We start from the raw sequence: 25813 nt of genomic DNA, 5'->3' as shown, positions 1-25813 counted from the left end.
ATTGACGAAGAGCTTCGTGAAATTGAAGAATGGAGGAGGAGAGAGAGAGGCGCAACAGGTAGAGGACGAGAGAGGAGGAATGGCTGCTGCAAGGCTGCGTAGCTCTGGAGATTGGTGGTGTACCTGTGGATGCTGTGCCCCAGTGCCCACAGAAGAGGAATGCCTCTGTTGCAAGGAATGGGACCGGTTGCAGCCTTATTTTCAAGGTCTGGATGTGACCGAGGACGAGACACCTCCACCTGGAGTAGTATCCAGCTGGGCTTTATCTAGAGCTCGCCAGATATATTTTGGCTGCGCTTTGGAAAGCAGAGCTAGATGGTAAACAAACATGGCAACACACCGGTAAGGTAAGACAACACGTTTACATGTGGTTTTCTATATGTTCTCTGACATTTATCCTAACGATATGAGGCAGTCTTTGTGGAAAAAAAGCTTGTTTAGTGGACTAACTTTGCACTTGAAGGTTGCCCGTTCACTTACGTTTTAACGCTACTATACTATATTGCATATATAAACACAGAACATTATCTCAATGCACAGCCTGTTTTGCAAAAGTACACATCTTTCATTCAAGCTGCCACACTGTCCAACCTGTGGGATTACATTAAATGTAATCAGCTTGGTGTAAGTTATGATAATACTGGTTTTCATAGAATATAAAAAGCTCCGTCCCACAAACACCCCATTTTTCTTATCTCTTTCATAGTTAGTTATCTCTCTTTGGCCACTGATCATTTTGAAATTCTCTTGCAGAATAAAGCAGCTCTGTAGTGTCACACTTTTGTCAATGTATACTGTAGTTTTCCATATAGATTACATGACAAAGACCTAGGAAAGATTTAGTGTCAAAGTGTCTCCATTTTCAGTGGTTATAGAGCACCATTGCTTTTCTCCTCCACAATGATGTCGGTAACACCGTGAACCTGTGTGAGCTGCCTGCAGTCCAGTGAAGCCAGTAATTTCCTTGGACCAGGCAGGGTGGGGACGAGGTGCTCAGTCAGAGACACCGAGGCACGACTGCCAATATCTCTGAGGGTAGGACAGGAAATGACAGTGGCAATCATAAAAGAGAAAGATAGACAAGGTAGTTTTAAAAAAACTGAGCACAATATAAAATATATTTTCCCTCCTTACCCATAATGAATCTTTCGAGCAGTTAGGAGGCCCAGTCCTTCCACGTGGAATATCACAGCTTTTAGCACCTGTGGTAGTGGGTTGGTAAATAAAATCTCTACTGCCATCTTCTCTCCTACCACAGCCTTCCCGATCGGCTGTGAGACAGGACAACAAGGCAAGAAATCAGATTAGAATTCATGTTTTAATCTTCTGGCCAGTTTTATATCCTGATGATTTGTTTGGCTTACCTTTATGTCTAGTTGTGGTGTCCTGAGCCGGAAACTGAACTGAGTGGCCACGACCTGCTGTGTTTCTTTGACCCTGCCTGACAGTGTCAGCATCAGAGCGGCCTGGTCGACCAGTTGGTCCTTGTAGTCTTGGTACTCCAGAGTCCACTCCAAATTCTTTTCTGTAGATGGGAGATGTGGGTTAAGTATGTTAAAAGTTCATTTCCATCATTGTTACCTACCTCACTGCTTTTTAAACTTAATAGATTCGTATGAAGTAAAACTTTTTGATTAAACTGTTTGACAAAGTTTGATTTTTTCACTTTCTTGTGAAAAGAAGAAAGCAAATAATCATATCTCCAAAAATGCCGAACTGTTTCTCTGAGCAGGATAGAAACATTTTCTTTGTAACTAAGACACAAAGGATTCCGCAAGAAACTCAAATAGCTCGATAACTGAAAATCCTTGATGCAAATTACTTGCACTGAAGATTTGTTTGATCCATATAACCACATACAGCACAGTGTTTTGCATGGGTAATTATGGACTATGGACAGGAGATGTTAAGAAGACATCAGAGTTTAACATAACAGCATTGGCATATCCAAGGTCTGGCCCTGGGGCCAGTTGTGGCCTGTGGACTTCTTTTAAACAGCCCCTGGCTTGTCTTTAAATATATTCTATGTGGCCCACCACATAATATTGGTTAATCAATTAAGATAATTTGACATTTTTTCCGTTCATCTCACTGTGGACCTCAGGACTATCACACTGCTTGTAGATATGCACCCAATGGAACCTATGTAGGCTGAATAAATGTGTTTTCATAAACAGACGATGAACAAACAAACAAAGGGTTAACTAACAGCAGACATTTCCTGCTCGGTCAACACATTCTCACTCCGACATCGTCACATATCTACGTTGGGTCATGGACTTTCCACCTCCAGATACGACGTGCAAGGTACCCTGGGCGTGTTGGTTGTTGACGTTCGTGGACGCCATGTTAAGTTATGCCTGTCACATGCATTGTCTTCTTTCAAAATACACTTCCATTTTCACAGGAAATTTACTGTTTACATACAGTCTCTTTCAGAGAAATGCACCACGTCTGTACAACTCCGTGAATTGACATTTTTTTTCTAACGCCCCATCCACCCCACTAAGACTTTCGCGCCCTAACTTTCGTTCTTGTCCCGTTGCAATTCCCCTTACACTGCCAAACACTGTTAAGCTATAACAGAACAGGACGGCTTTGTTCGTCGGTGTCTGATTGGATTTTGACAACTTTGAATGAGGCTGGGTTGGCTTGGTAGCAGACATGACCACAGCAAAGAAATGTGAAGTTGAAAGCGAGGGACAGCGCTTTAAGAGGTGGTAGGAAGTTGAATACTTTTTCACTGAGAGACGAAAACAGTTGTGTATGTCTCATTTTTATGTAACTTTTTCCCCAAGTAATCCATATGATGCAAGAGGCAGGTGGCCCTCTGGTATTTTCACATTATCTAAGCAGGCCACCGTTAAAAAAAAGTGTGGTTCCCAACTGGTGGGTTGTGGGTCCATTCTTAATGGGCCGCAAGTGACTCTCAAACTTGTCAAGTTTGTAAAAAACACACTTTATTGTAAAGTAGAGTACATTTCTGGCACGGAGCTTTTATTTTGAAGTGGTTTTCTGCTGTAGAGTGAGTGAATAACAGACACTTACTTTACAGAGACAGCAAACTAGTGGACAACATGGCCAAACAAAAGTATAATGTTGAATATATTAAACTGTTGAATTAGTGACTAAGGAGAAATCTGGACCCTGTGGCTGGACCACTTTGGAACCACTGCTCTATAGTATCAGTGCTTGAGCATCTCAACAGCATTGTGTCTGTGTATCCAGTCCATGTATTGGAACCGACAAAAGGTAACATTAACATTAGCATTTAACGTAAATCAGTATGATCGCTAGTCGAGATGAAGACATTAAAAAATATATGTTAATCATGGCTAATTATGCTGTTTTCAACCAGCTCTCTGTCTTTGCAAAGTGGACAATAACTTTAAATGCAAATATACAACACCCAGCCTCCCTCCGGGCTGCCAGCGCCTGGAGCTTCCCACTTATCCACCTGTAAAAGTCTGCCATACCTCTGCTAGCAGATGAGCAGGAAGCTCCGGGCAGTACGAAGGGAAGCAAAACACTGTTCATCTGCAAAAACTGAGTTTCCCTTTAAAGAACGTAAATCAACACGCTAGCTGGTCAGGATTTCACAAACTGACAGCAGCATGTTATTTTCTGTGTTTATTTTCTTGAGCAAAATTTAGCCAACTTAGGGACATAACCACAGAATATAATATGCTGTAGTCACTTTATGAAAGCCTGAACTTCATTCATATTATTATAATGATAGTCACATACACACAGAAACACACACAGACCTACTCCCCTCACAGTGATGCATAAAATACCACCGAGAGCAAAATATCAGGTAGTGTAAGTAGCAATTAAAGCCTAATTATTGTATGCAAGATAAGCAATGAAAATGGTTATTTTCCTAAAAAGGAATCCAGTTAATTGTTTATTTAAAAGATCCGTCTTAGTTTCTCTGCCTTTTTCTTGTATGTGTACTACTGCTCTTTAACAAAGCAAAAGCATTTCTTAACTGATTACTCAATTTATTAATGGATTAATTGGTAGAATACTTGATTACTAGAATACTTGCTAGGTGCAGCCCTAGTTGTTAATATTCCTCTCAGTTTCCAGATATTTCCACCAAGGAAATACAATCACGGATGCACTTTTATCTTTTTTTTATTATGAGAAAACCCCTCTGTTGACACCTCCATTTTCCTTCTGCAGCCCACCCTGTCCAAGCAGCTCCACTCACCCTCGTTGGGCAGCAGGTCCAGGTCCGTCTTGTCCTTTCTGACAGTGGCTTTGTGGACACCGGTGTAGTACATGACTGCCACCTGGCTGTGCAGGACGAGCTTGCGTTCCTCTGAGCTGCTATTTCGCAAAATGATGGTCAGCTCTGCATCTTTCCCCATTGTAGGACCTTCACCTTCCATGGTCACTTCTATAGAGACATCCTCTGCTGTGGGAGAGGAGTAGGCCTCTGCTTTGGAGCCATAGCTACATGCTGTTTCCACAGCAATGCGCTCCTCCTCTGAGCCTGAGAATGACCAGAAGTGTTAATTTAATAGATAACGCAGCACAACTACCTTTTGCTTTGTGTCCCATATTCTGAATTCTTGCTGTCTCGAGCATTTCTGCATGTGCCTTTTGTTTGATGATACCTTCAGGGTGTTTGTAAAGGTGTGTGATATCGTTGCGTTCGTCAGAGCCGACAGCCTTCGTGCTGATGTAGTGGCCCACCGTCTTTTTCTCGCTGTAGATTTGACTGAAGGTCCCATCTATGTTCCTCTGCCAGTATATTTTATCACTGTTCACCTGAAAGTGTGCAGATGGGGAGCAAGAGAGGGAGTTAGAAAATAAATCCCTAACAGATGGGAAATGTCATGCATCGTTTGACGTATGGCATATGGCTCAGGATTAGTGCACCGTGCATGCATAATATGTCAAAACAACAACTGGAAAATCAGTTGTTCACTCTTATAGGTCAAGTATGCAAGGAAAAAATTGAATTTTAGAGTATTTTCCTACCACATCATCAATTTTAATCATTTTTTGCAAGTTCTGCAACTTTATGGAAGTGCAGTAAAGAATATTAAGAGTGCTCTTAAAGGGGCAGTTCACCCTAAAATAAAAAAAACCCCATACTTTTCTTCTTACCTGTAGTGCTATACGTCAATGTGGATTGTTTTGGTGTGAGTTGCTGAGAGATATCGGCCATAGAGATGTCTGCATTGAATATAATGGAACTAGATGGCACTCGGCTTGTGGTGCACAAATTGCCAAAATAAATACGTTTTAAAAACTCAACAGCAGTGTCTCTTTTCCAGAAAGATGGTGACTCAACATAATCCACAGACCTGTGATTGTAGGAACTATTTTCTTTCTTCTGAAAGACGCGTCAACGGAAGCATGCATTTACTCATGGACAAGTGGTTCGTGTTAGTGAGATGTAAGAGATGGCGTGAGCTGTAATGTTAGCTAGCTCAGTAGCTAGTAGTGAGTAGCTAGTAGTAGTGAGCTAACAGTAGATGCACACTTCCCTGCTCTGTGGTGTGGTGGGTGAGTGTAGTTTATGAGAAGGAAAACACTTCTTGCGTGAAACTGCTCACAACAAGGTCTGTGGATTATCTTGAGTAACCAGGTCATGATTTTTGGAGAGAGACATTGCTGTTGAGTTCTTCTAGACTGATAAATAGCGATACAGAAGGAGCAAAAATGACTTCTTTTAATTTAGGGTAAACTATTCCACATACCTCTGCGAACACAAACGGGGTGTCATGTTTGAGGTAGACCTGGCCATTTCGAACAGCAGCCAGGGAAGCAGGGCCACAGCGGAAGGTGCCCTGACTGGTCTCTTGAGGTGTGGCGTCGACAGCTTGCCAGCCTCCGTTGCCTGGGGGCAAGTCAGGACGAGCCATCCAGCAGTCGTTCCACACATGGAAATTCCTTCAGGGGAAGACTCGAAGGTCAGACTTAATAAACTAGAGCGGAGAACATGTCATGATCTGGCAGCATCACAACGATGGTGACAGGGCGTACCAGATAGAGTCAGAATTGAGGTGTTCTATAGGTTCCAGGTTCTCATCCAGGTAAACATCTGTCGTCAAGGAGACGTCTGTGTCATGAGCTGAGCTGTAATTGGTCACAGTTCGACTGGGAATGCCTAAACACCGTAAAACTGAAAAGAACAGAGCGATAAGGCGTCAGTGGTCACTATCTATGTGACATTTACCTGTCACACACCTATCAAAGCACACGTCTGAATGGAGAGGAACCAAACAATCAGCTGACCTGTGGTAAATACGCCAGCAAAGACCCAGCACTGGCCGTACTTAACGGGGTGTCCTGTGTTTTTATGGTATTCCTTCAGGATTTCCACACTTCCGCTCCAAACGTGTGGACTAGTTCCAGCTGAATAGTCTCCTGACCAGTCTCCCTGAACTACACCACGGTCATCAGGGGAGTTGATCTGAAGAAATAAGAAGTGTTGTTGTTGTGTCTTTTCCAATACAAATATAGGTAATCTCTCAATATATAACATGCTAACATGCTGATGTTAAAGATATAGGATCTTCCTAAACAACAACGTACAGACTCTGACAGAATAATCCCTTCCAGTCATCATGTATGACCCACTGTCAGTGTGTGACTGGAAGTGTGTATTTTCCTGCAGAGTCCTCTGCCATCAGCCTGTATTTTCTTATTTTCTGTGTGTGTGTGTGTGTGTGTGTGTGTGTGTGTGTGTACCGCCACAGCTCTCAGGCGAAGTTGAGGCTCTATAAAAAGGTAGTGACCAGGTGCCAGACTGTAAGCAGCAGGCATCCAAGAGACACAATATCAAAATTACACAAATACAGTGAGGCAAATCGCCAAACTTTCACTCAGTAATTGTTTGCACCAAAGTCATGTTTCATTACAAAGAAACAAACGCTCTGTGTATTAATTGACATGCAATCAAATGTTGTGATCTAGTTGATTATGAAACTACAAAGACAATGTACAAAGAAAAAATAATTTGCTTCTTAACTGCGTTCAGAGGCTGTTTGAAATTAGGGAGATCAAGTATGAATTTAGGGAAATTGGTGCGTTTGAAAAAACAAGGGCGAGGACAAACAAAAAGAAAAGATGTGTATCTGTCAAAGTGGTTAACGTCTGTAATGGTTGTGATAAGAGATCTGACATTCACTCTGCAGATTAAAAAATGTTTAAAAAAAAAGGTGGTAAAAAAAATATAAAAGTTATGATTATTGTTTTGGAATTTTGTTGTTGTTGTTATTTATTGTCTTTCTGCTGCTAATTCTGTTCTTGTTCTTTTTGTTTGTTTGTTTTTTGGTCTTAAACTTAGTAGGTAGGTAAAATAAGCTTAAGCTCGCACCTTTTCGGTCTATATTCTTTGTTTTCCTGTTGTTGTTTTTCTATTATTCTTTTTAATTTAATGCCTTGACGTTATTTATTCTTTATTATGTGCATTTCCTCTTGGAAAATTATTAACAAGGACAGAAATAAATTACCACCACTACCACCAAATTATTTGGTCTAATTCCAGTTTTAAAGGGACAGTGCACCCAAAAATGAAAATTCAGCCATTATCCACTCACCCATGTGTCGAGGGAGGCTCAGGTGAAGTTTTAGAGTCCTCACAACACTTGCGGCGATCCAAGGGGAGAGGAGGTAGCAACACAACTCCACCTAATGGAGGCTGACGGCGCCCCAGATTCAAACGTCCAAAAACACATAATTGAAACCACAGAATATCTCCATACTGCACCTGAGCCTCCCTCAGCGTGAGTGTGAGTAGATAATGGCTGAATTTTCATTTTTAGGTGCACTGTCCCTTTAAGTATTTCAATTACATGTAGAATGTCCATCAAACTGAGCCAAGTATTTCTAACATAAACAAAAAAACAGTAGAATTTATGTAGTTTAATCAAGTAAAACTGAGATGAATTGAATATGAGAATTTATGTGACCATAGCTCATCGAATTTACTCAATATATTTGAAGTATGTAGACTTAAACAGTAAGTACATATATTTTATTAAAGTAAAATGTTACATAAATGTTATTAAAGTAAAAAAAGTCAATTCTATGAGCTACAGTTACACACATCCTCACTCTATTCATCTCATGTTTATCTGAATTAACAGATAAATGATATTTTGGTTTATGTTAGAATTACTTAACTCAATTGGATGATTTTTATGTAATCAAAACACATAAACCTGACAAAACAGACCAAATGATTTCTTTGAGTGTACAAATCATGGCAATACTTCCTGTACTTGTCGAGACACCTTCTAGCTAAAAAACGCAAAGGTCAATTTCATGTTGTAACTACAGAGAGGATGAGGATTCATCCTCTGGTGAATGTCTGTGCAAAGTTTCTCTGCAGTATTTTATACAAGCATTGCAAAGGCCTTTCTGTCTAAATGTACCATTTTGCACTGGTTCTCAAAAAGGGCTGAAAATCCATCAGCTCTGGGCCCTGTGATGTTACTGGTGTCCTGCTGAACCACTGCTGTGCTGAGTGAAAGCTGTCACCACGGCCACAGCACTGGGCTGGGTTCATATTGTACTGGTCACTGCAGCACATTGAGAAGAGAAATACAGAGGTTGTAGAAAAATACTCAGTGCAGTCTCACCATGGCTGAGATGACTCGCACCACATTAACCGGGTCTCCCCAACCAGACGGAAGAGTTCCACTCTTTTCCAGGACGAACACACAGACAGCAAGGATCCCGTCATCAAACTGAAACCAGAACAGAGAAAACACAGGGAGGGTTGAGAGAGCCAGTCAGATTTTACAGCTAAGTCTATTCACCAAACACCGAAGCATCACTCACCTGTCCATAGTTCCATGTCCGCACTCCAATTTGATCCTGTGTGCCGTAGTAGATTCGTCCGATATCATTCATGACATATTCCTGCCTCTCATCTTCAGAATCCATGAACACTGAGTCATCTGACAGAGAACAACTTTTTATTTTATTTCACCACAATTTTATGAGATTTTTATAGGCAAATATCAGATTGTCGATGGTAAATGGACTCGCCCTCATATAGCGCCTTTCTGGTCGACCACTTTCACATTTACCTGTTCATACACTGGTGGCTGAAGCTAAGATACAAGGTGCCACCTGCTACTCACTTTTATAACCATTCAACACACTCACATATTGATGGAGCAATATGGGATTCTGTATCTTGCCCGAGGATACTTTAACATGCGGAGGAAAGGAAGGAGCAAAGACTTGAACTGCCGCCCATTTGATTAGTTATTACCTCCTGAGCCACAGCCGCCTGCAGTATATAATTAGCCTCACAGTGCTTACATCAGAACCAGTAAAACAAGACTCGACACAATACAAAGTCCTGCATTAAAGGGACCTAATGTCAGGTGGTAGAAAGTTAATACCTGAGGCTTCAGATCGGTCTAAATGTGTTCTGAATACTGTTTGTGTTGAAAAATGTTTCTACTTTTGAGACAAGCTCATGATTAATGTCTTTAAATATGGTCAACTGCTACAGGCATGCTATTGCAAGTGTTTACATAACATACACTGCTACATGTAGCTACATGCTAACATCAGGGAAACATGTAATCTTAGTCTTAGTTTTTTAGAATAATGAAAGTAGAAAGTGCTGCTGTGTTCTGTTACTGTCATCCTCGGGTTGCAAGTACACGGCTACATGTAGCTACATGCTAAAGTCAGGGAAACATGTTATATGTTAATATCTCCCTGATTTCGGATCATATTCCTGCTGGAGCATATCTGATTGTGTGCAGGAGCTTTTATTGGTGATCTTCACTTTAGAAAGTGTCACTATTCTTTGGTACAAACATTTCCCCGACTGCAATGATGGTGCAGAGATGCCGAGATATGGAAGACACAGAAACGCTGTACAGTCAAGGCAGACTAAGCCTCTTCAGGATGGGGCAAGCAGGAGCAAGCATTAAAACAGAGGGTGTCAGACAGAGGGTGTTCAAGCACAGACAGTTTGAGGAAAATCAATTTGTTTTTTTAGCACTAAAGCATGTAAACATGTTCTGATAAAAACATTCAGTTGAATGTTTGTCAGGCAAAACAAAGTGCCGTTTAAGCACGTCTCTGCCTCAAGCACACTTTCTCAGAAATGATGGTGAACGCTGCTGGGGCCTCGTCAAGAGGAAAACCTCATAAGATTGATAAGGGACTTATTAGTGATGCCGTCCTGATAGGTTGATTTTTTCTCAAAGGAGTAGTTAGACATTTTTGGAACACACACTGACGTGCCTCTCATGGGAGAGATGAGAAGATTACTGGGCCTCAGTCACCAACTATATTTTATCAAAACCCACTCATGCAGTTTCACAAAGTCTCTGACACACATCAGTGTTTTCTTAATTGATTTTTTTCTTAGGTAAGAACAGAATCTGTGCACACTCAACATCACATCTGAGCGTTGACATGCTTGTGCAAAATAAGTCTTCAATTCTACAGTTGTATAGTGTTATATGATTTAAATTTAAATAATATTTTCATCATTTATAATATTCTTTTTTAATTATGTTCATTATTTCACAAAGCATTCTGGTCTTTTAAAATAAATAAACACAACGCTTATACTTTAGCTCAGGTGGTTTATGTTAATTGGGAACTATGCCTAGTAATCAGTAACTGATCACGCTATTTGTAGGCCCACAATAAAAAAAAAATTGACTCAGACTTTTTATATTCATCACTTTGTTCACTGAACAAGTGATAGCATCCAATGCATATTTTTTTGTACGTTTTTTATGTCCACCACTGACGCTACTAAATATGACAGCTGGTTTGGTGTTCTGTTTGGGTTTCAGCTTTGCCTCTCTCTTGTGTTGCCTGTTTCCACTCCCTAGTGTCTGATGTTTGCTTTCAGTCTCTGGGCATTCTAGTACCCATACTACCTTACTATAGAGTATGCCAGAAAAATATTTAGTATGTCCCAATACATAGTATGTCAAATGCAGGATGCCAAAAATACCAGGCTGTTCTACTACATCCTGTCTTCGGCCTGCTCTGCTCTGCCATTCCCAGCCTACTTCAGACATCGTTTCGCTCCAGCCTTCAGCCCTGTCTTCAAACTAAAATAAACCGCCATTAACCATTTCGCAGTTTACTGGTTGTGTTTGCATTTGGGTCTGAAGCTGAACTGCCACAATATATTCACTCTCTGCAGAATTACGTGCAGAAGTGCTCATACCAGGCCCAAACAAAGCTATTGAACGTTTTATTTATGTTTGGAGTCCGGTGCTTCACCCTCTTCACACTTCTGTTCTTGACTTCATTCTCTCAGACCTTTATTTTCAGTTTTAGTATGTGCGCATGGCGCTGCAGTCTCACGCCCTGTTATGGTGACTGGCGGCGGGGCATTTACCTATGCTAATTAGGATCAACTGGCATGTGCTTTCAATTTACAAAGACAATGGAATTCATCAATATAAGAGCACAGGTGCAAACACTTCTGCGGTTTAAGGACATGGCGGGAATATGACAGACTTTTTTGAGGAGCTCTCTCAAGCACAAGTTTAAGAAAAAACGTAGGAAGACAGTGGTGAATGAGGCCCAGTGTCTGTCTCATGTCTTTCTGAATGTGACTGGTTAGCTTAGCTTAGCATAAAGACTGAAAACAGAAAACAGGGCTATGTAACTGTATTGTAGGACTTTTGTTATTTTAAGTCTCGTATTATATGAATCACAATGTGTTAACGAAGTTTTTTTCAATCCCGTGTTTACCTTCACACCAGGGGTTGAACAACATGTAGATGTCATTAGCAGGATCATGTGTGGAGACAGCCTGGCCGTGTGCAGTGTTTGTTTCCACTATGAGCTGATATCGGCCAATGACCGCCGTCGGGGCAGAACGCACTGACAGCTTAATCCTTTTGTCATCCTGTTTCACAACAGCAGCCTCCCAACCTTCATCCATTAAGTCCTCCACCAGTGGGATGATGACATGGGTTCCCTTTGACACTGTTGGCAGCGGCCCTGAGAAAATGAGAGGAGACACGTGAAGGAGCATGTGGAAACTGTGTTTGTACATCATGCCCACACAGAGGCACCAGACAATTCAGTCACACAGTCCTACACAACTGGCATACCTCAGTCTAAGCCACACCTGAATTCCTACCTGCTGGAGTATGTTTATAAAAACAGAGACCAAATAGAAAGAATACAGATTGTGCTGTCCTGAGAAGATATGCACACACACACACACACACACATTCAAACATGTCACGACAGCATTTGATCTCAGCGTGGCTGCACTATAAAAGGAATCTGGCAGCAGGTTGCTGTTCAGCCAGTAACTGCACTGCCTGTCAGGGACATACTGCTGTCTAATGTGACTGCAGGGCAACTGTATCCCGTATAAAAAGGACACCAAAATATTTAATGCCCAGTGTTTTCTGTGATAAAGTAACTTATAATTTCCAACATTACAGCTGTTGGGAAATGCTTTATTTGTAGCCACATTCGAGAGCTTTCACCCCGAAGTGTGTGTTTAAAACTACAGCCCTCCCTGCTTTTCATCCTCCATCCTCAGTAGGTGTGACCTTGTCTTTTTTTTGCAGTTTCACGTCCCAACAGAACTGAGTCACTAGGCTGCGATTACACCATGACACGTTTATTTGGACAGACTAACTGCAGGTTGTGCGTGACGATAACAAAGTGTACATGCACACTAATATTCCACTACTATTCTGAATATGACGATAATCTGACAATGATCAGTGTCATGTACACAGCATGTTCTGGATGTTTCATATAATTTCTTTTTCCGATGAAGATGTGGGACATGCCGACAGTATTCAGGTTTTAAAGAAGCTCAGCATGAGATCAATCAGAAGACCTTGCCTCATTCATTCACACTTTGCTCTCTATCTCACTCCCCCACTTCTTCCTATCAGCTGTTTATGGGAGTTCGCTCTGCCAGTTAACCAATCAATCAATGGTTTGTTTTGTTGTTGATTGCTACATATGATGTGCTGTTAAAAGGGTAGGTGTTAAAAGCTGTAGCCTCAGCCTACACCTTTTTTCAGACTGCAGAAGTTATGTTGAATACTTTATTGTAATGTTTTAATTATCTGCCATTTTCTCAGAAGCTGTGACTTTCTTTACCTGAATCTGCAGATTAATACATGATGTTCTTATTTCTATTCGCAGACCGATATAAATGCTAAATGTAAGCAAATGTTGCCATGATTTCTATCAGCCAATCTTGGTGCCACTGTGAAACTTAAAATCTGTTCTCCTTTCTCCTGCTGTCAGCTGTCATTTTAGGCAGAATCCTTGCCCCCTCCTCCACCCCACACACCTTCGGTCATCGTACCTAGAGTCCCAGTCCAGCTCTACAAAAGCCCACCCCTCTTCACATCCAGATCCCCAGCACCCTCTTCACCTCATCACCACCAGTATCTATGGAGGGCGCCCTATTCCACGGCTTCGCCACCCTTCTTAAATATGTGACACCATGATGGGGTCTAATCGGACAAAAACTATTCACATTTCTCATACTTATGTACACATGTAAGTAAATATTATGTTCACTCAGAATGAGTCTCTCCTGACTGACATAACATTCTCTGGACATGTATACAGCACATATGGAATATGCGTCTCAGTCAGGGTTTTTACTGCAGTTTGCAGCACACGGCCTCTCGCCTGTTCACAGTTTGCTCTGTGCATTGTCACCAAAAGTTTGCAGTGCTAGGGTGGAAAAGAAAAGTCTACATTTCTGCTCGGTAGGAGAAACTCACCTACTTTTAAACAGTTAGAAAGACTTGAATGTCAACAGGTTGTTGGATATACACAAATATCTCATCTCTTTCATCTGCTTATCTGAAGCCGGGTCACAGGAGCAGCAGGCCAAGCAAAGCACCCCAGATGTACCTCTCCCCAGCAATGCTTTCCACCTCCTCCTTGGGGATCCCAAGGTGTTGTCAGGCCAGATGAGATATGTAATCCCTCCACCGGTCCTGGTTCTACCCCCGCCTACAAGTGGGACATCACCGGAACACCTCTAACAGGAGGCGCCCAGGAGGATCCTGATCAGATACCCCAAACCACTACAACTGACCCCTTTCGACACAAAGGAGCAGCGGCTCTACTCCAAGCTCCCCCCGGATGTCCGAGCTCCTCACCCTATCTCCAAGGCTGAGCCCAGGCACCCCACAGAGGAAACTCATTTCAGCTACTTGTATCTGCAATCTCATTCTTTCAGTCTCTACCCAGAGCTCATGACCACAGGTGAGGGTCGGGACGTAGATGGACCCGTAACTCGAAAGGTTTGGCTACAGGCTCAGCTCCCTCTTCGCCATGATGCGTGGTGAAGAGGGAGCGCCCACATCACTGCAGATGCCGCACCAAACCAAGAACCCTACTTGATACTTGAACTCCCTTGGTTGAGGTAGTAACTCTCTCCTACCCCAGAGGGTACAATCCACCGGAGCACCATGGCCTCAGATTTGGAGGTGCTGACTCTCATCCTGACCCCTTCACACTCGGCTGCACACCACCCCAGTGCATGCTGGAGGTCACTGTGTGATGAAGCCAGCAGTTTGGGAACCTCAGAATTGCATCCAACGGCTCTACTTTTCCATATTTTGATGTGATAACGACATGTTAGGGCAGGTTAATCAGAGTATGCTCGGCTGCATGGAAACAGGAATATTAGTGGAATACTCGTTTTCATAGTGATGAAAACATAATAGTAAGAATATTGTCTTTTTCAGAATAAGGGCAAACTTAGAATATATTTGTACATATACTGTTGTCAATAGGAACCTGAAGCTGCTTCCAAAGAAACGAATGAAATAATTTCACCAGTCACTGCATCACACCAACCAAGCAGTTGAAGCCCACTTTTGTTGATGACTTTCTGTCCTTTCCTGTTGTGTCACATTCATGCTGAAATTCTACATGTGCACAAGCAAATATAAATAATAAGAGCCAGATCTCCATTAAATCTACACTGCATTTTCACTCTCCCCAGAGGGTGAACCCTTAGGCCTGCGTGGAACATTTCAGAATTTAGCTGGAGCCGGTCTGTTGACATGGCAGGGGTGCCAATGCAAGGGTGCCGAGGCAGGGGGCGCCAGCAAAACAGCGCAACATCATGCGGCAGCCCCCTGCGTTGTGTTCAGTCTGAATCCGTGCTTAAAGCAACAGTTTGACATTTTAGGAAATAAGCTTTTTCTGCTTGCTGTTTGTGCTAAATACATGACACAGCCAGGAAGTTTCTGCTCCTGGCGATGATCAGGCACATAACCCCCTGTAAAATGTCAACTTTCCACACAACATATCTCATAATCTATGAGGCAATACATCCATGCTCCAGAGGGGGATATATCCTTTAGTTTCTACCGTCATCAAGGTCCGTACCCCCTCGGGTACAACTTTACATTCTCAGTCTTGCAACAGGTAAGACTCAAAGAACAGCAAAATTGTCAGTGTTCAGTCTGTCCTACAATTTGCCTCTGTGAGGTGTTATGAAAATTGCAGCCCCTCTGAAACCACAAAATTAGAGCATTCACTTGTCTTTTACTTTCACTTGAATGTTAGAAACAACACTTGTATCGTTTCAGATTGGGCTGTGATTTGTTTCATGCCGTGAGGCTCATGTCTCAGAATACAGCGTTTGGCGTGAGTGGAGGGTACCACTGGCACGGTTAAAAAAACAGTTTGAACTGAGAAATGGTACTTTGCTGTTTTAAAATGGAATAGCCACCATTTGGAGAGTGATGGCATGATTTCTTTTTACACTAAAAACTGGCTCTATCTGCAGCTGGTATTGTCCTCCTGCTTACTGCGGCTGTGGCAGATGGCTTTTTTTAAATAACTGGATGATTATTCACGATTAATGCTGAATTTTTTGTTATTACGTCACATTGTGGACTTCATAGGTTGCAACGACATATTTTTTCTCTCTCAAGGAGTATAATTGGAAAAAAAACCCAAACAATTACTGCTATTATTAACTGCTCAATAAACCCTGCATGTTTCCTCAGTGTTAAGCTAAGCACTGGGTAAAATTTTCATTCCTGATATGGATGCGTAGCCTTTTCACAAAAGAGACATAGTAATTATTCTCTTCAAGCTTCACTTGTTATCACACACAGCTATAATTGTAGGATCTATACTGGTCTGTGTCCCCTCTGCCTTACAGTGCTCAACACAGTGAGAGGGAGCAGTGGCAGCGTCGATGGCGAATTGTCGGCAGTCTGGATTTTTAGTTACAGTGGGACTGAGGGCTCGGCATCCGTAAAACGCTCTCCCTGGAGCATAGCAACCAGAACTGTTTCCATAGCAATAGTAACCCAAAATCTCTCCCCCTCCCTCCTCCCCCCTCTCTCTCCTTCTCCCACCCTATCTATCTATAAATCTATTTATCTCACACACAAATGCAACAAAATCTATATCCCCCACACGCAAACAGCAACATTAACAGTTTAAAAACAGACATACAAAGCAAAGTTCTTGTTGGTACATCTTGTTTCCTCCCACAGCCCTCAACCCATCACCTTCCTCTCTTTCCTGTGTCTGCCTAGAAAGAGGGAAGTCTTAATTATCATGTGCAGCTTTGCACAGGGTTTCAGAGGGTCAGGCTGGATTGTGTCCATCCAGTTTCACACTTGGCCTCTTAAGATCAGAGGCCAGTCATGTGGGAAATTCATATAAATTGAATTAGTATTCATAAGCATGACTGTTGCCTTGGCTGTTGTTGGAGTCTGTTTTGTTGTCGTGAAAGTCTTCATAGTGTTACGTTTGTGTCTGATTAGAATCATAAAACATGATAACACTGTTTCTGTGAAGGACTCTGACGAACCTGTTTTCAGCTCAAGGTGAAGTTTGTCAGTTTCGGGGTTAAAAGGTCGAGAGAGTGTAATCCACATCTGGAAATTCTGCCCTCTGCGTATAATCAAGTCATCACTTTGGTAGAGGTCTGTGTGGTGCTCTGTGCGGTTCTCCCCTGATTTGCTTTTCATCAGGTCTATTGATCGCACTTTCAGGAGGAGCTCTGCGAAAAACAAAAACAAATATATGAGGGTAAAGTCTATCACATCTGCTGGCGCCTTCTCACTTTGATAAATCACAAAATTGTAAGCTCTCTGAGATGACATTACCATCGAGCTCGCTGGCACCGGTCTCAGGCTTTTCGCCATTTATCCCTTCGTCTTTATCCAGCTCATCAAGCCCTGTCATCAAAGTGTCTGTTACATCATCGTTACTTGGCTTGGGACTGCAGCACGGGCAGACCTTACGCAGCCACCTCCGACATGCATTTTCATTCTCATCATAGATGACCTCCGGCTCTTCCTTCTCTTCCTCTGCGTCATCCCCAAATCCCAGAGTGACAGCTGGAAACCGACCCACTGCAGATCTGTCTCTGATTGATGGTGTCTCTACAGGCATCCTGGAAAAAAAGGCAAAAACGATGAAGAAGTCAATGGCTTTTTTATTGATTGAGCACCAGTTTCCTAAAAGATAAGACTTCTTTAATAGGGTTTAACACCCCTGTCTTTACACTTAAGACTGCTGTGCACCTTTTCCATTGGCTCAGAAACCTGATTAAACTACTGCAGTAGAATAAAATTAAAGTTAATTCATTGTCCAATTACTTTGAAAAAGAGGAAATGGGCTTTTTTTATATGGTAGACCTGAGCTGAATTAATCTGAGATTGAAAGTGAGGCATCTCTCTCCATGTGTCCACTGAAATGAACATCACAAACCAAGCACATGTAATGTTAAAATGATAGTCTACACTTAATTAAGATCCCTGAGTGCCACATCGAGAGTGAGAAATGATTAGCTTGTGTATAATGTTTAAATCTTAAGTTATGGATTTATTACAGTGGCTCCTAACCTTGTAAGACGGCAGCCCTGTCATATGAACTCATGAAATAAAAAAATAAACAGCCTGCTCACTGCAGGGCTCCAATGTTCACTTATTTTTTACACCTAGGTGACGTTTCGAGCACCACTGCTCTTCATCAAACTGAAGCTGACAGCACCAGAACCCACTTGAAAAGGCTTTTTTCTATTTTTCTGTCTCTGCCAAGCTTTTTTTTTTGTCACTTCAGACACTCAGTTCATGTGATTGCATCATGCGTCTGTATGTGTATCTAGGACTGTCAACTTCAGTCTGAATGGGAGCAGTCATGCCCGGAACAGCACAAAAAGTCAATACTGTTAGTTTTTCTTTTCTTTTTTAAGATTTTTTTTGAAGGGATTCTTGCCTTTGTTTGGTCGGACAGCTGGAGTGTGAAGGGGGAGAGGGGGGTGGGGGTGATGACATACAGCAAAGCGCTGGGGGTTGGATTTAGGCGACCAAACGTTAGTCGACCAGAAAGGTCATTAGTTGGCAAGATTTCATTGGGGAAAAAAACAGACATGGAAACTCTATCTCGACCAATATGACTGAACTGATGTGGGACTTTAATTTGAAATGACAGACACAGGAAGTGTCCACGCTCAGCAGTCAGAGAGGATTCACGTCACAAACCAACCACAGCCGACAGATATCTTTCCCTTCTTCTGCAAATATTCAGTCTGATAAACACGGAAAAGTTGATCATGTTAGTGCAGGGCTACCCAGAGCTTTACATCTGTCCCACAGACGACGGGCCTACACACTTATAAACAGCTCCTGGAAGAAGATCAGCTCTGCACTCAGGATTTCAGGTTAATTGGCTATGATTTGATGCTTGTTAAGGTTGCTTAGCAACCTCGGACACAACCTGCTGCTGTGCTCTTGAAAGCTGGCACAACGCCTAGCGCCTGACCCCGTGTTTTCCAGGTGGTTGAAGATGCGGCATGTGTACCGCCCCTAATTTCCAGGGCTGGTACCTGTGGTTATTCCACAGGCTAGTTAATAACATGTCGGGCAGGAAATCCAAAGTGTGGGATCATTTTGAGAAGGTGAAGGACGAACCCAAGGTGATATGTAAACTCATCTTCATTGGTCGACTACAAACATGACGTATCATGTGAAACATGGAAGTAGCTACATGCCCATTAGCCCACAGCATCATTAACAGGCGGCTCGCTCAGTGTGTGACGTGCACTTGGAGATAAAATATAGGCCTATATTAATGAAGGTTCATTAGTACGGTTTGTATTTCTCTGTAATGTAGCACAGTGTTAACAATGTTACTGGTACTATTCTTTCTCACACCTTCAACTCAAACCAGAGCATGTGAGCAGAGCGTACCAGGTGAAAATTTCCACTCCTCGTTTGCAGACCTGTCACTTTGCGCCGCTCGTCCGCTCCGCTTGGTTCTGCGCATTCTTCACTCTGCTCCGGTCCACTCCATTGTAAATTTTATCCCACTCCACTCGCTCACCACCCCGCTCAAAAAAACTGCGTCGTACTACCCTAACCTGTAATCTTCTATTCACAAATAAAACATGAGCTTGGTAGATTCGATTCTGTCTTTCCCCATGCTACGTAATTTCTTTTCATTTAAAAAATACCACAACCCAACTCAACTAAGACATAAAGGTAATATTTTGTTTTAAAGCCGACAAAAACAGTGAGACCATAGGTTATTGATTTAAAATGTTTTATTTTTAAACCAAGAGAGACAAAACTGAGAAAACTGAGCAGAACTAGAGCTCCCAAAATTGTCATCAATCTTCTAAAAGACCTGAGCAGCCAGAATCACAGTTTACTCTATAGTTTTGAAAGAAAATAGCGTGGGTGTGCGCAGGTGCAAAGATGCATTCTGGGTGAGGCATGAGCGACCGGAGCAAAATTGGAGTGAGAGATAAGGCTTCGCTCCATCTTTAAAAAAATAGCCGCTCCTCGCTCAACACAAAATCCTTCCGCTCTGCTCCAGGTCCGCTCCGCTCACATGCTCTGACTCAAACCACCAAAATATATAATTTAATAATTAAATCAAGATCGTAAACACACGGGCGACCAGTCGACTAATTCTTAGTCAGGGGCAGCCCTAGTTGGAATTGAGCCTGTGGCCACTGCGGCAAGGACGCAGCCTTCATATACGGTAAGTTTGCATTAGAGAAGCTCGAAGTTTCAGCCACATACATCACCCAACTTTTAGTCATCAATTTTAATCATTTATTCAGTATTTGTAGCTGTACCTTAGCCATTATGTGGGATAAAAATCCATTCTCAGGCCAGTTGCATCAGCTCTTTACCCACACTGGTTACTTTTCCAATAAAGACAAGGCCATCCATTACTGTTTAATGTTTAAGGTTTACTGTGAGTCTTCAAAGATCACACACACAAGCCGAACTGGTCCTGGCAGCAGACTGACCTGTCATTCATTATATTCACTTTTATGCTGTTCACATTTCTCTCCTGTTGCAGGTCTTGTTGGTGGAGCCCTCCGGTCGTTACGCCTTCTGATCAATACTCCCTACTTCTGCCACCATTATTTCTCATTTTCTGAGCATGATGACATCACCTGAGTGCAGATGAAAATACAAACACCAATTGGAGCACAGACTGCAAAGGCATCCTACACCATTATTATTTTTTAGCTCGATTTATGGTCACAGAAAATATATATGATTAAAAATGTTTATTGATGCATTCAACCATTTATCTTCTACTTTTAGCTGTTTTAAATTCATTACTTTTAGCTATTTCACCATGTATTCATTTAGTCTTGGCAGCAAGTGGGTTTGAATCTGCCATTCTGTGTGGAGTCTGCGTGTATGTGTGTATCAGTGTAGGTTATCTCCGGCTTCCTCCCACAGTCCAAAGACATGCAGGTTAATTGGTGACTCTAAATTGCTCGTAGGTGTGAATGTGAGTGTGAATGGTTTCTGTCTGTGTGTGTCAGCCCTGTGATAGTCTGGCAGCCTCTCCAGGGTGAACCCTGCCTCTCGCTCAGTGACAGCTGAGATAGAAGTTATTTATTTATTAGTTTTAGATATCTATTTTAACCATGCATCCATTCAGCAGGCGTCTTTTGGGACCTGATTCAACCATCGACCCATTACCTTTCTCTAAATGAAGCTCAGCGTAAGTTCAGGAAGACTGTCTCGCAATTCTCTCCCTCTCACTCCCACCATTCAGCTGACTTTGGGCGTCCCCTCTCCCAGTTAACCAATCAATCTTTGCCACAATCTCCTTCAGCTATTCATGTTGCTGCTGCCAAACTTTAAATCTGTTCCTCTCTCTGCTCCTGTCAGCTGTCGTTTTAAGCAGCATCGTTGCACCCTCCTCCACCCCATTCACCTCCAGTCACCTTATCTCGAGCCCATGACTCATGAAAAGCCCACTCCTCTTCACATCCAGATCCTCAGCTCCTTCTCCATCTCGCTCCATCAGCGCTAGACTCAATAGGGGGGGATCCCTAACCTATGTTTTTACCACCCTCCTGGAATAGATGATATCACAATAGGAACAAAGGAACTGATCGTGTCTCATTACATAAAAAGCTTCTTCATGCATGAAGAATAACACACAATTTGATCCGCCAATATTGGTCCTAAACAGAGAGTAAATCATACAACTATCTTGACTTGTTCATTTTAGCTCTTCACATGCAGTTAATTATCCCTTGTGACATCGAGCAGGAAGCCTGCCTTCACTCTGTGATACCATCAGGACATATCTGGAGCTGATTCACTGATGCTGAATTAGAATCTGGTTTATTGAGTCAGTGAAAGCATCCAGGAGGTTTTCTGTGGAGGTGAGCACGTGCTCTGATTAACAACTGTGCTATGAAACAAATTTCTTGAAAGGATCAAAACCAAGATTAGAGTCACATCCCTCTGAGAATCAAAGTAAAAAATGCACATGAACTCTGGAAAACTCAAGCGGGACAGATGTTTCAAATCCATCTTATTTCCCTCTCATTTTCTCTCTCTGCTCACTTCGCCTCACCTTTGCTCAGCTCACTCTGAATCTAAGATGTTTCTAGGCAGGTCCAGCTTTCAAGAAATGCTCCACAACCACTGAAAAATGTTCCCACACACACACACGTAAGCTACGTTACTCGGCAACAGTGACTATAAGGTGACCAAACAGGCTCAGATGAAGCAATAGCGACACTGATGGCGAGTTCACTCCTTATTCATATTCTAAAGAAGTTGAGACAGTGAATACAGCAAATTACAGACGGACTTCAGCAAGTGAGGGAACACCTCCTCCTCCTCCTCCTCCTCCTCCCAGTTCAGGGTTGTGCGTCATATTAACTGCTGACAGATGAGGCTGAAAGCAGCTTAATGAGACTATACGCATAAAACAATCCATCATGACCTGATAACCAGGCTGTGTGCACTGGATGGGCGGTTCTTAACCTTTTTTGTAGAAAGGATCCCTAAATGAATACACAGTGAGCCTCATGTCGCAACATTCTCTTAAATTTGTCTTATATTTTCTTAACTCTCTCTTAAAACAATGTTTTTACTAATCACCGAGTCCATTTGTTTTGGAAAGGAAGAGACCTCTGTGGATAATTTGTCTCCAGGTAAAAACATCCTGAACATCAGGATGTAAAGTCATCAGAGAAAAAGGTGAGCACACACTTTTTATTGGCTTAAATCAGCAGGTCTAATGGTTTTGGAGAGGAAGAGACTTTCCTTCATCTGTAATCCTCACTGCTAGATGCCCCTACACCTAAAGCAAGGTTTATGCTTCTGCCCACCTATGACGCAGAGGGCTTTGTGGAGGTGTTGCGTCCCTCTGCAACCAACGCAGAGATGCGACATGCACCTCCAAAAAATTGTAACCACGCGTCGAGACAATGCAGACCTGACGCAGACCAGAAGAGCTATGATTGGTTCTTCAAACTACATCATTTCCGGCATTTCTCAAGGTTTCACTTCCTGCTGCAGGAGCACCACACCGCCATTTTCAAAAGTCTCCATTGTGATTTGAGTGTTTGAGCATTTGTTGTTCAATGTCGATCATTCCCAGCTCCAGCAACAGTCTTTCTCTCTTGGTCGCCATCTTCACTGTGACTAGAGCAAAGCTGGAAGATAAACAAACAATGAACGAGCAACGACCATAGACGTCACCGAGTCTAGGTAGGTATGTAAAAAAACACCGCGCCCCCAAGCACTTTGGCGGGGAATTGCATAGCGACATAGACCAACAGGACGCAGAACTATGATAGGCACACAGCAACTGCGTGCACGTTGCGTCGAGTGTACGCAGAAGCATAAAGAAACTTTTACACACTGTTCCTTTAAATTCTGACCTGATGATAGGGCTAGCTGAAATGTTGAAGGACTACCAAAGTGATCTCAGTTCTTCATGAGGTGGACATGAATATCTGTACATGTGAAAATATAGATGTGAACCTTGTGGTGCTGCTAGAGATAACATTAATTGATCACCAAAGTCAGTGAGTTTCATCCTCTGAGAATCACGTCTGTTCAAAATTTCCAGGCATTCCATCAAATAGTTTTTAAGATATGTCAATCTGGACCAAAACAGTGGAGCAATCAACCAACATTTCCATCCCATGCTGCCAGCCTGCACGTTCAACTAAACACAGCTCTGTTTTAGTATTCCTAACATATTTTCATTTGCAAATCCCCACAGTGATTACAACTTGGAAGACTCAGTAGGTTGTGAAAGTTCGCCGCAGGGTGGGCCCTCACAAACTGTTTATAAGTGAAAATGAAATCCACCACAGCACCTCCATCGCTGCCAAAACAATATAAGGACGGTAGTAGACGAGAAAGGCTGCGTGATCTGTCCTCCATATGGTTGAGATTACAGTCTGCTTGCAGGGTATATCTCAGATCCAAAACAGGTACACACCCACACAGAGCAACAAAACACTTTCACTGCATTCAGTTATCTGTTAATAAAATATACAGTAAAATGTTTGTGCTGCTCTGTACACTCTAACAGTGAGACGAGGAGGCAGAGGGCTCACCAAGCTGCACAGCAGTGACAGCGACATGTTGTGGGTAATAGGAAGCCTGATAGCTGAACCTGCCATGATATGAGATTCCCATCACTTCATCATCCGCTGTGTTACATTCCAACTACTCAGAGCTGACTCTCCCTCTGGACCGTGGCACAAATGTGCAACTGAATCATGCATACAGATCGAGAATATTTGGTCACATGTCCAATGCAGTGGGTCTAAGTTCATTCCCATGATGTCAGCAGATACAGCCAACCTGTTCATCATATCCATGTGCTATTCATCCAAGTTGCATATTTTCCTCCAGGAAGGTGCTGATCCAGTAAGCATCCTTTCAGCTACACTCATGACTCGTTGCCTCGGGGCCTCGGGGACGCTCATTTGGAGTTACAACGAGGGAAACAAAGAGACCTTCACTGATGACATCAGAATTCAAGCATTGCAGGATTCAATTTCACACACAAACGCTGACTGTATATCTGACCCTGAGCCAAGTAATGGAAATGTTTTCTCCCTTTCACATCAGTCTGATGATGTTGCCTTCATATACTGGTTTGCTACACTTGATTAGACATGAGATGTGGCTGCTGTTGGACAAGTCTGTGTTGCTGGGAGTCAATATATCACTTATTATTATGAGGGAGTGATACCTTTCAGTCAGATAGCGGCATGTAAAACAAATAAATAATACATTTCATAGCTGTCTTGTGCAGCTCTGAGCGAAGAATGTGAATCCACTCAGGCAACAGATTGCCATTAAAAACACACTCTTGTTAATCATGCATGAAATGGCACTCATTGAACTTTTAGACTATTATTTGCATAATCCTGGCATGACAGCAAAGCGGCAACACATCAATACTTTGTTAGGAACTGTATCCTTTTCCGAGAAATCAAGTGAATTACTTGAGCGTGAAATCCCAGAATAATCTGCTCAGGAGAAAAGTTTTAATGAGAGTATAGTTAACAGCATAAAGTCATGAAACAAAAGCCTGACTGTGTGAAACAGCTGGTTCAAACTCACTCAGTTCAACGGCAGAAGAAATGACACAACGCAGACTGGAGGAAGAAATCTTCTTTCTTCACTGTGTCTTTGTGTTTCACAGACTGCGAGTTCAGACCTCCGTTAAATACTTGTGAGCTGAGACAGTGAAGACACGCCTTTGTGCTGCACAGACAGCAGTCAAGTGTCTCCAAACACAACAAGTGAAACAATTTCGGCAGGGAGCCAAGCAACCTAATGAACACGCAATATGAGCAGTAATAGTAGTGGCATGATCATGCCTCGTCCTGAATTCATTCACTCATTCATTAAACTGTAGGCTTTATCACACTCCATTCAGAGAGAACAGCTCTTAAGGTAGCTCTCACAGGGAATCGGGGTCAGTAAATCTGTGGGTTTCTTTTGTCAATAGAGAGAGAACGAATAAAGGTGAGTCATAGTTAAAAATACAATCAGCTACATGTAAAGTAGAAGACTGCTAGTAAATATCTGTACACAGAAGGTAGGAAACACAACAGCTAACATTTTGAAACAAAAAACAAAAATCAGGGTTTTCAAAGTTTTGATGATCATGTTTTATGAAGCCAGCATATGGCTGAGGGCTTCACAGGAACACGTTCACACAATATGACTGTTCATGGCTCAAAATTAAATATGAATCACTTCAATGAAATCCCCCAAGCTGTGCCGGGGTGAGGCTACCCAGGCAGCTCACCATCAACAGGTCATTGATGTTGGCATTGAGCATGTTTTCAAAGTCCGCAGCTGAGATAATGGGAACCTGGTTAACCAGCTCCATCAGGAAGCGGCCCACACTGTTATCTGCTGTCACTTTGCCAGACAGCACATCATCGATATATGTTAGCATATCCTGAACCCTGGCTGCAGAGCCAGCCACCTGGGACAGATCAGAGGTTAGCCCCTTGGTGCGACTGAAAAGGACACATGTCCTCTGCAGATGGTCCACA

The 25813-nt window shown here is 42.5% G+C and overlaps 1 protein-coding gene across 2 annotated transcripts; it reads right to left on the bottom strand.

The window, feature by feature from the left end:
- Positions 1 to 492: 492 nt before the first annotated feature.
- LOC125895248 (protein-glutamine gamma-glutamyltransferase K-like) lies at positions 493 to 24987 on the bottom strand. 2 transcript variants are annotated; one of them, XM_049586917.1, is made up of 15 exons: positions 24867 to 24944; positions 20264 to 20413; positions 17106 to 17395; positions 16808 to 16999; positions 11719 to 11970; positions 8809 to 8927; positions 8607 to 8714; positions 6256 to 6433; positions 6004 to 6142; positions 5718 to 5910; positions 4626 to 4779; positions 4217 to 4501; positions 1365 to 1525; positions 1135 to 1271; positions 493 to 1029 (listed from the first exon to the last, which is right to left on the bottom strand). In XM_049586917.1, exons 2-15 carry the CDS (start codon positions 20272 to 20274, stop codon positions 870 to 872), a joined length of 2379 nt encoding a protein of 792 aa, XP_049442874.1. In that variant the 5' UTR covers positions 20275 to 20413; positions 24867 to 24944; the 3' UTR covers positions 493 to 869. The 2 variants fall into 2 exon arrangements, with proteins under 2 accessions (XP_049442874.1, XP_049442875.1); XM_049586918.1 differs by lacking the exon at positions 20264 to 20413 and having other exon boundaries at positions 24867 to 24987.
- Positions 24988 to 25813: the final 826 nt, after the last annotated feature.

Source organism: Epinephelus fuscoguttatus, linkage group LG10, assembly GCF_011397635.1.
Source record: "Epinephelus fuscoguttatus linkage group LG10, E.fuscoguttatus.final_Chr_v1".
Classification (NCBI taxonomy): domain Eukaryota; kingdom Metazoa; phylum Chordata; class Actinopteri; order Perciformes; family Serranidae; genus Epinephelus; species Epinephelus fuscoguttatus.
The sequence above is the reverse complement of the archived record's forward strand: the minus strand, read 5'-3'. Positions and strand labels throughout refer to the sequence as shown.

Excerpts from the sequence above, each read along its gene's own strand:
- LOC125895248 (XM_049586917.1), bottom strand. Across the intron at positions 5,911-6,003 it reads CTCAATTCTGACTCTATCTG|GAATTTCCATGTGTGGAACG; the intron begins GTACGCCCTGTC and ends CTTCCCCTGAAG. Across the intron at positions 1,272-1,364 it reads CACCACAACTAGACATAAAG|CCGATCGGGAAGGCTGTGGT; the intron begins GTAAGCCAAACA and ends CCTGTCTCACAG.